At 41.0% G+C, this 10,180-nt stretch overlaps 1 protein-coding gene across 1 annotated transcript; it reads left to right on the top strand.

The window, feature by feature from the left end:
• The first annotated feature begins 1,164 nt into the window (after window positions 1-1,164).
• FOXI1 (forkhead box I1) lies at window positions 1,165-5,172 on the top strand. The gene is made up of 2 exons (XM_020780491.3): window positions 1,165-2,675; window positions 3,701-5,172. Exons 1-2 carry the CDS (start codon window positions 2,102-2,104, stop codon window positions 4,255-4,257), a joined length of 1,131 nt encoding a protein of 376 aa, XP_020636150.3. The 5' UTR covers window positions 1,165-2,101; the 3' UTR covers window positions 4,258-5,172.
• The last annotated feature ends 5,008 nt before the right edge of the window (window positions 5,173-10,180 follow it).

The raw sequence follows: 10,180 nt of genomic DNA, 5'->3' as shown, positions 1-10,180 counted from the left end.
GGCTCTGAGCACAGCTGAAGGCTATTTTAATATATATGTCAAGTTTGGTGTGGGGTACATTCACCCATGTAATTTGTCATTTCTGATCTGAAGTGATCCAGTCCAGGTAGATCAGCTGTCAGCACTCCAGAGTCATAAGTTTAGGTAACCACTGGGAACCACTCACTCTGGAGAGACAAAAAAATTGATAAGATTTTAAATTGTACTCATGCAATTACCAATGCTCAGCTGTAATCTGAATGTAACAAAGAAAAGTTTCCCAAAAATCTGGTCATGTGACTTGTTACATGATGCTTAATGAGCTGATCTTTGGTTTCATACAGGCCTCAATAACTTATTTTGAAATTATATCCTCGTTACAAGGAAGTTGAAGCATCACTACTTTGGAGGGGCAGAAGGCTTTATGAAACAAAAATAAACTCGACAGTTTTTCTTTTCCAAGGAACCAGTAGATGGGAGGTAGGGAACTTCTGGATACCCTCACCCCATTATTGCAAGACTCCCATATCTAACAGAAGCAGCCACCATAGGGTGATTACAGTAAATGAAAACAAAGGTAGAGTTTGTGCAGCTTTAATGGTTGCTTAAAAGAGGACATTTTAGCAAGCGTGGCTTTTAATACAATTTCTTCCTCCATGCAACTATTAAAGGCACAGGAAACCTGTCCTCATTTTCAGCTGGTCACTCAAAGTCAGATTTACCATTGGATAAGTATAATGGAAGTTGTAGACCAGCTGATAGGAAGGACTGCACATTGCCCAGTCCTACAATAGACAAAATAATGGGGAAAAATCTCCTGCTGAATTTTTGTCTGCACAAAATAAATTAGCAAATGTGAAGCAACTCCTACATTCTGAAAATATTCACCAGTAGAAATATTAATTAAGAAGCCTTCATTACCTTCTGCACCAAGGAAGAAAGCAGGTCGCTGTCAAAATAATTCTGACGTCTAAGTGAATACTTAAAAATAAATACAAACACTAGCTATATGTGGACATGATTTTTGTATACTTTGTACACTACTTTTTACTTACAATATATAAGGTCTATATAGTGTGCCACCTTCTTGACTTATGACAGACACGTACCTTCAGCAGCTCCATGGCAAGCAGAAATTCAATCAGTTCTGTTTTCCTCAACATTGAAACTCCTTGTTTCTTACAGGGAAAATTGCTTAACCGTAAGAAGGAACCATCAGAGTGTCTTGCTTTACTGGAAACAAAACAGAACCATTAAAAAACCACGTGAAGAGATTTGGTTGGGGATTCTGTCCTATAATTTGATTCAATCTCTGATACAAACATAAAAATATCTATCCTATGAGTGTCTCCTCTACTTAGCAACATCAAACTTGGATGAAAAACAGCAGTTGACAGGAGTGATATACAGTAATGCATACTTACCTGGAAATAAGCTCCATTAATGCAGTGAAACTTACTTGTGAGTAAATATGCATTGCATTGCTAGTAACAAACTGCTCCTAAACCTTACTCAAAGTCATTACTTCCCCTAAACTGCTTCTCCACGCAATTGCTCACTTATTCCAGTGAGCAACTTAATTTAATCCTTTAAAATATTCATACAGTATTCCTAACAGGCAATAAGAATACTCCTAAACTGCTAACTTTCTTTGTATTCTGGAGTTTGAAATAATAGAAATTACTGTGAATAATATGTTATTGAAAACTAAACTTACCATCTGAAAGTAAAATTAACAACTACCTCTTTAGGTTTCTCTGAATACAAGGAAAAGGTTCTTTCTTACTGCATCAACCTTTAAGTGCAAGTGGTTTGCAACTTTCTTGTTGTCAATCACGCCGATGGAAAATTCCTCCATTCATTTAAAAAGATAAACAGTTGTAATTTTCACATTTGGTTAATGTGACATCTATTACTGGCTTGGGTTGTCAGCATTCCAAAAAAGGGATATCACTCCCTGATCTCCAGCCTATCAGGATGCACTAGGCTGAGCCTTGGAAAGTAAACCTAAACATTTACAGGTGTATAAGTACTAGAGTGAGCTAGCCCAGGTGATGCACCTGTCTCAGGGAAAGGAGTAACACAGGTGTGCTGTAACTTGGTCAACTGCCAGAGCTAGATTATGAGCTCATTTGATCCACAGATACACTCACCACCACGCTGCAGCCCACAATTTCCAAACATCGGCCAGGAACCTCCTGAAATGAACATCTACTATGAAAATTTCTTTCATCCTCAGAATGTTCCCAGCCCACAAAGGCCTACAAACTTTGAGACGGGAGAGTACAATGCCACACCAAACCCTTACTTATGGTTGAATGGACCTTCCATTAATGCTCCACCTTACCTCCCGGGATCCAATGGAGCTCCATACATCCCACCATCATATGGAATGCAAAGGCAGCTCTTGCCAAACATGCACGGCTTGACCGGGAATGAAATGGGCTGGCTCCCTATGCCTTCTCAAGAGGAGCTGATGAAGCTGGTCAGGCCGCCTTATTCCTATTCTGCCCTCATTGCCATGGCCATCCATGGAGCACCAGACAAGAGGCTGACGCTCAGTCAAATCTACCAGTATGTTGCTGACAACTTTCCCTTCTACAACAAAAGCAAAGCTGGCTGGCAGAACTCCATACGTCACAATTTGTCTCTCAACGACTGCTTCAAGAAGGTGCCTCGTGATGAAGATGACCCAGGTAAGAAGCCTTCTTAAACTACCTTGTAGAGTGAAGTTATGGAGACTGGTCTCCACCATGTCTGCTTAGAGACCTCCTGATGAAAATTCTGGGACAGTTTTATTGCCTTGAAGTGGTAGAATTTTTTCTAGAGGAAAGCTTCAGCAGTAGAGATGTGCATGCTTGCCTTTTATCCTTATCAAATCATGACTGAAATCCACATGACTTGGTAATTCATGAAATTTCTGTGTGACTAAGCAATTTGAATAAGCAATTAGTTGAACTTAAGGTAAGGGTGGGGTAAAATGATTCACACTTTTTAAGCCAATTATTTAAAAATATATATAATTTTTGCTTAGAAAAAGGGAACCCTTTTATTTTCCAAAATGTCATTCTTGACAGCATGTGAAGTAGTTTTGCAAACTCCATCACATGTACACACACACTCAGTGCTGTGAGCTTAACAACAGTTTGTCTTACAAAAATCGGTTGGTGATGTTATGTTGTGAAAAGCTTGCCTGTGTATTAAAAGCAACGGAGCAGTCCAGTCTAGTTTTAACTGTAGTCAGTTGGCAACCTGGATCAAGCTCTCTTGCTCTGTCTCCCAAGTTGCCTGATTTTTTAAAATATGCTAGTTTATTTAACTGCTGTTCTTGTTAATTTCTGTTTTAATGTAATAACTGCTGCAGGATACTTCTAAGCACTCTGTCTGCATTCTCACCTGAGGTTAAATCTATCTTGTCTCTGAATTTTACTGATGCAAATTAAGGGCCTGTGAAATATACCTTGGGGTGGGGTGGGTTCTTCCATCTGTTAAGCACAATTTCCATGAAAGCAAAATTTCAGTTTTATCTCCAGACAGTATGGGTAGGGCTGGCTGAAAGAATAGGGACAGATTAGAATACAACCGGTTTCTTTCTTCTCTCTCTCTAAAGGGTGTCACCCAAGTGCCTTGCTTTTTCTGACTCTGGGCCAGAAGATGTCCTGAGAACCAACTCTTTCTTGGCTGCAGCTATATTTATGTTTTGTTGCTCTTGTTCGAACAGGGAAAGGCAATTACTGGACTCTGGATCCAAATTGTGAGAAGATGTTTGACAACGGAAACTTTCGGCGGAAGAGGAAGAAGAAGTCGGACTGCACTGCCAGCACAGGGCCTCTCGCTTCTGATAAATCGGAGGACAGCGCCTTAGGCGGCAGCCCGAAAGCGGCAGAACACCCAGACAGGTTAGAGGCCACCTCGTCCGGAACTGACAGCTCACCGGAGAAGAGATCTCCACCACCGTCCTCCTCCACCACTCCTTGCCTCAACAATTTCCTGTCCAGTATGACAGCTTACATGAATGGCTCCAATTCAGTCAACCGCTCAGTGCCTTTGGGACTTAGCACTGATGCTGGTGACAAAATGGGACAGAATATGGTAGGCTTCAATTCATACTCCCCCCTTTCCAACATCCCTAACCACAGTAGCGGAGAATGGCCCAACGCCATGCCCTCTAGTCATCTTGGCTATACTGGTTCAGTCCTCAACCAGTTCAATACCAGTTTCTACAACAGCCTTGCTTCAAACAATACTCTGTACACAAGAGAGGGAACTGAAGTGTAAGTAAAGGGAGATCTTGGAACAAGCAGAGGAAGTGTAAGGTGAGAGAGAGAGAGAGAGAGAGAGAGAGAGAGAGAGAGAGAGAGAGAGAGAGAATGCTTTGGAGAAAGGTGCTTCATGTTAGTTCCATACGGCCTATCCATCAGTTTTTGTTAAGCAAACCAAATGTTCTTTGTCAGTACATCTTTCCAAGCGGCTTCAAACTGCACCAAGTAGTTGTAACTTTCAGAAGACATCTGCTTGTTTTAGGCTTTGTTTTGGGGTGGACAATAGTAATTGTGAAGCACAGTTCAGTCTTTCAAGTCTATAGTTTATTTTATTGGTCTAAACGTTATTTTTTTTTCCATAGTAACAATGTAAGTGAAACATTTGCTCATTTTTGAAAACCTGAGCCTTAACAGATTTACCCCTTTCCTGTTCAAAATGCAACACTGTAAAGTATAAACAAGGGGAAGCTTTTTCTTTCAAGGACTACACTACTGAGCTGTATGCACATCTGACAATAAGGGGCAAAAGAAGAGCAAAAAAAGAGGGCCCAGTCTGTTTTTCTGTTCCTGATAAGCAACTTTCTGAGGGGAGGGGGCTAATCACTTTTGCCGTTGGTCTGAATGGAACCTTTTCAGGTGTCTCTTGAAATGAGGCTGGGAGGTACACCCTCCTGGCCCAACGTTCATACACAATCCTATCTATGTTTACTCAGAAGTAAGTAACACTTATATCAATGAGGGCTGCTCTCCAGTTGGAATGTATAGGATTGTAGCCTGAAACACTAACTCTGCAACGTAACCAAGGGAACCAGGACGTATTACAACTAAACACTGTTTATTGATATTTTTATTTTATTCTGTGTGTTTTGGTTAAGATTATGGAGGGAGTCATGCAGGGGAGTATTTTTAATAAAATATTTGTATGCAAATACGTGTGTGCCCATTTGAGTATTGTATTGGATGTTCCCAATGAGTGTCAAATAAGAAGGAAAAACAATTTCACAGGTGGTCTATCTTGTTCTTTTCTGCTATATTAAAAACAGCAACACAGCATTGTCTTTCAACGGGTGGGACACCAGAATGTTCCTATGCCTAATCTTTTATTTCAGTCTTTGTAAATCAGACACTTTGATCTCAAAAGACTGAAGTGGGACACAAGTGGCTGTGCTACATAGTGACTGCAACCCATCCCCGATAGGAAAAGGCCTTTTTGTGTTCAAAAAGAATAACAAACGACCTCACTGTTAAAAAAAGAAAGTGCCTAGGTGGGAACCTTTCCATTAATTTCCAGTGGAATTGTGTCTAATTCTTTTATTGATACTAATGGAATTTGGCTGTAACATACCCAGTGCTTTTTCCAGACCTTTGGGTAGTGTGGGCAGCATATAAGTTAAATAAAGTGCAATAGCACATCCTCTCTCTCTATACATCATTAGAGGAATGAGTAGGTCTACCACTGTTATTTTTAAATTATATTATTTTCTAAGTTGCCTTTGGCATTGTGAGAAGCTTCCTGACCCTTTTTAAAAAATAAAATAAAATAAAATCAGGACTCAGTCAGGCAGCAGCATGGACCCTGAGGTGCAATGGTGTCTTAAAATTCTTGTGACTCCAACATGGAAAGATCCAGAAATAACTGAATGTGTCCTACAACAGAAGAAGGTGGCCCCATCTTTCCCCTCACACTTCAGTGTTTCAGACATGAGAACTCTCTGCTCACAATTCTTCTATCTTACTTCAGCAAAACTCTATTTCAGGCAATTGTGGGGCAGAATGTGGCATCTGCCTCACTCCCACAAACCCCTTCTGTGCTGCCATTATGCTCTATGGGGTTTTGGGGGTGTGTGTCCTTGAACAATGCATCCTGACTTGGTGTTATTAACCTGAAAAAAGAGATGGGGGGGCATATCAGCTAAGAAGTCTCTTATTTAATCATATCGTTGTTGTCTTAGAACTGCAGGGCCTAACAGTATCTCAAATACTTTGTGCAAAGGGAGAAAGTGTAGCACTGAGGAGGTGCACCCTTTGCTCTCTGAGTGCAGGAACTGATCTTGCCACACTATCGAAATTATACTAGTCGCAAAGCAAGGAAGAAGCCAGGCTAGCTGTTCTCCAAGCCTCAGGGTGCCTCTAGCCCCACCTTGGTTATTCATGTGTTAACTGAGGACATCAGAGGAAAGAAGGCCAATGTACACAAACCTCTGTGTATATAAACTTCCCTGGACCTCAGGAAGCACAAGGCTGCCAGGTCTCACAGCTTTGGGTGGAGCCTCAGTAAATTGCTGTGCTTCTCTTGGTCCCCAGGTGGAGAGAAAAATCTCAGGCCAAGTGATGCTGGAGGAAGAGAGTTTGGTTTTTTTCTTTCTGTGTGAAAAAAGCCTGGATTCCTTCGGCACCCATTTCTAAAAGATGGCATCCCCTCTAGGCAGAAAGCAAGCTTTTCACAGCTTAAGGCCTGGAAAAGCTCCATTTTTGTACCATAGAAAAGGCAGCACAGAATAGGGACCATGGTCAGGATGGTAGCAGAAGCTGCAACTGCTGGGGGCTTTTTACTACTTGTCCGGCTACTGGGAAATAGTGTTGCTTTTCCCCCTGGGTCTGAATTGCCAATATTATCTGAATACCTGAGTTTTACCTAGATTATGCACCCATTTACCACTATTCCCCTCATGCCCATTGATAGAGACACAGACAGACAGACACAGACACAGACACACACAGACACACAGACACACACACCTATGGCTATTGAGGCCAGTGAGAAGCATAAGGAAGATGGAGGGGGGAAATAATGAGGTCCTGTAGAGCTGCACTGAGTTCCGACTGAGGTCCACTTGGCACACAAAATGGTAGAACAGGTTTAGAGCCAGCCATAAAACGGAGGAGATGGCGGGAGAATGTGTTGTCATAAGCTATAGGTTAGGTATCAACAGAAATTGAAACAGCAACTTATAGCTAAGTTCTTTGCCATCTATCACAGGGAGTTTCACCTTTAGCTTTTCTCAGGTTACATTAGCTCTGGAAATATTATATGACTCCAGCTCTGATTCTGAGAGGATTTTCATTTCCTGTTATCACACAACTTACTTCTCTATCTTCATCATAATTATATTTCTAGAAGAACTCGCAAGCTGCTTGCTTGTTCCTTTGCCATTAGATAGAACTCTGCAGTTTGGAAGCTTCTCAGTATTGCCATGACTAGTATTAAGTTCTAGCAAATATGAACCATTTTGTCCTTTAAGACAGTGCCAAACAAAGTTTTCACAGCAGTTACATTCCTGACCTTTCCAAGCCCAACATTCAAAGAGATCTTCAACAAACAAGACATCTCTGTCAGATTGCAGTTTAAAGATGCAATGGTAGAGACAAAAATAATTTCCATCTCCCTTCACTGTGGCATATGAGGTATAACTAAGAGTTCTCACTAGAATTTTCGTACCTTGTGACTTACACCTTCAGTGGCCTGGCTATCACCTGGGCAGCAGATAAGCTGGGAGATATCAAATATTTTTATGTCTTTACATCTTTATTCCTGTAAAGTGGGTCACTGTAATTTCCACTTTAAAGATATAGCATAAATTGAAGAAAGGTGTGATTTGATGAATGCCACAGAAGTAGTCTTTAGTGGAAATAGAATTTTAGCTCATGTCTTCCAGCCCAAATCAAAGTTTCCATCTACTTGCCAAATCTCTCTCTCTCTCCCCAAATCTCGCAAGTTTACAAAAATGAGCTATTTGCTCAAGGGCTTCATAGCAAACATACCAGTCCTTTGTGAAGTATGAACCAAGATTTGGCCGAGCCCAGCCCCAAAAAGTTTAAAGAGTTTTGCTGCTTATTCAGAACTGCTTTGCTGCTGACCCAGAGGGTGAAATGGCTTGCATATCATGATCATCCTTCCTTACCATCCTATTTCCTCATACAGTTGTTGGTACAGGCACCAAGCACTGAACGTCTGCTTGTCCTTTCATGTTTCTTCCTTAGATGAGCAAGTAAATAAGATATTGCAGAAGGAATTGTTTTGTCAAAGCGGGTTGGTAGTGGAAAAATATATTTCCTTTCATTATGGGCAAAGAACAAATCAACATACGTTCTTCTAGCCACTCAGGGAGGTGCAAGAATCTAGCAGGATGCACCCTCGTGTAAACTCTCATGAAATACTTTGATGCTCTAGGACTAATAATTCCTGTGCTAGCAGATGTTTGGGAGCTGAACAAATTTCATTTGACTTAGGTATCCTGCAGAGTTATCTTTTGAATATTCAGCTGATATCTAACTCTGGTACACCTAAGTGAATGTTTACATTAACAACAGTACTATTACACTATCAAGTATTTTCTGACTTACAGTGACTTTTGCCAGGGTTTCCTAGGTATACCATTACTCAAAAATAGTTTACCAGTCCATTCTACTGGTGTTGCTCTCAGACTGTGCACCTTGCCCAAGGCATGGGCTGGTTGTTCTCCTCAGAGGCAGAGTGGGGAATCAAACTCCTGATGCCTCTACTCCAACTTGCTGAGCTATGTTTAGACTTATGTATACAGTGCAAGCAGGAACAAAGATTCCTTCTGCTCCGCAGTGAATGAAACCAGAAAAATACACCTCATTATCCTCCCACATGTCTAGTCAGCCTTCAGATTTGGACCTTCACCAAATTAAAGGTCACTGAGCAAAGTGTAATCCTGCACACAGGGAATAAGTTTAACATATAAAGATATACATTACTAAGGATAAAACAGGTGTATGCAGTGCTGAGGAATTAAAGGGAATGGCATATTAAATCAGTGGTTCTCAAAGTGGGGTCCACATATTGTACATTCTTGGACTACAGTTTCCAGAAGCCTTAACCACTTGCTGTGCTGGCCAAGGGAGTTGCAGTCCAAGAACATTTTGAGACCCCAGTTTGAGAACCACTGTTTTAGATTGGTAACAGTGAGTGTAAGATCATACACCTGGCTCAAAGGGTGTGTGTGTTTCCTATATCTTTAATAGCAAATCTCCGGGGAGAAGGTTAACAAGTGCCACATCAGACATGACATGATTGTGCTGGAATGAAAGTAATATCTATACTTCTCCCTGCAGTATTCAAAAGAAAGACACAAAAGCTTCCTTTATGTGAACAATTCACTAACTTGGAGGCAGTAAATCAGCTTTCACTAAGCAGTCAGCAAGAAATAATGTAATTCAGTGGTAGAGGAAATGCTTTACATATGGAAGGGTCCAATTGTTCCCAATTGTGGGTCCCAGATGTTCTTTGACTAAACTTCCCAGAAGCCTTCACCGCTAGCTGGGCTGGCCAGGATTTCTGGGAGTTACAGTCTAAGAACATCTGAAGACTCCAGGTTGGGAAGCACTGCCCTAGAGCATCTGTACCAGCAAGATGCAGAACCGGAGAAAGTAGGCTTAATTAGCTGTTAATGAGTTCTTTCCAATAAAGATACTGAATTCACAAAAGAACTTATGTATTAACCCCTTTCTGCTAAATTTCCCATCTCTGGAAATACTCCTGCTGGAGAACCATTGAGATCAAGAGTGGGCATATAAGGCCAACACTAGCCGAATCTTACAGCCTTATAGTAAGAAAGAGCTTCAGTGGTCTAAAAGTATAATACAGTTTGGGAACTTTGTGTATGTGGGTTTGTTTGTTTTTTGCCTCCTTAGCCTGTTTTATGCTTCTAAACAAACCTTGAACTTGCCAATCTGGGGGAGTAAGTACAATATTATGGTCTAAATTGTGTATGGCTACCTCTTACATTTGTCCAGCCCCCATTATGATAGCTTGAAGAATTTAACATTTACTAGAATACTTATTAATTTACATGGGGAAGGTAGTGCATAAAAGGCCCAGTGTTCTTTCCTGCTTATAGAAGCAAACATAAGCCATTGTGCTGGGAAATGGATAATGGATGCTTGATAATGGGCTTTCCTCAACCTCTTACATT

This window comes from Pogona vitticeps, chromosome 2, assembly GCF_051106095.1.
Source record: "Pogona vitticeps strain Pit_001003342236 chromosome 2, PviZW2.1, whole genome shotgun sequence".
NCBI classification, from domain to species: domain Eukaryota; kingdom Metazoa; phylum Chordata; class Lepidosauria; order Squamata; family Agamidae; genus Pogona; species Pogona vitticeps.
Note: the sequence above shows the minus strand (reverse complement) of the source record. Positions and strands in the feature narration are given on the sequence as shown.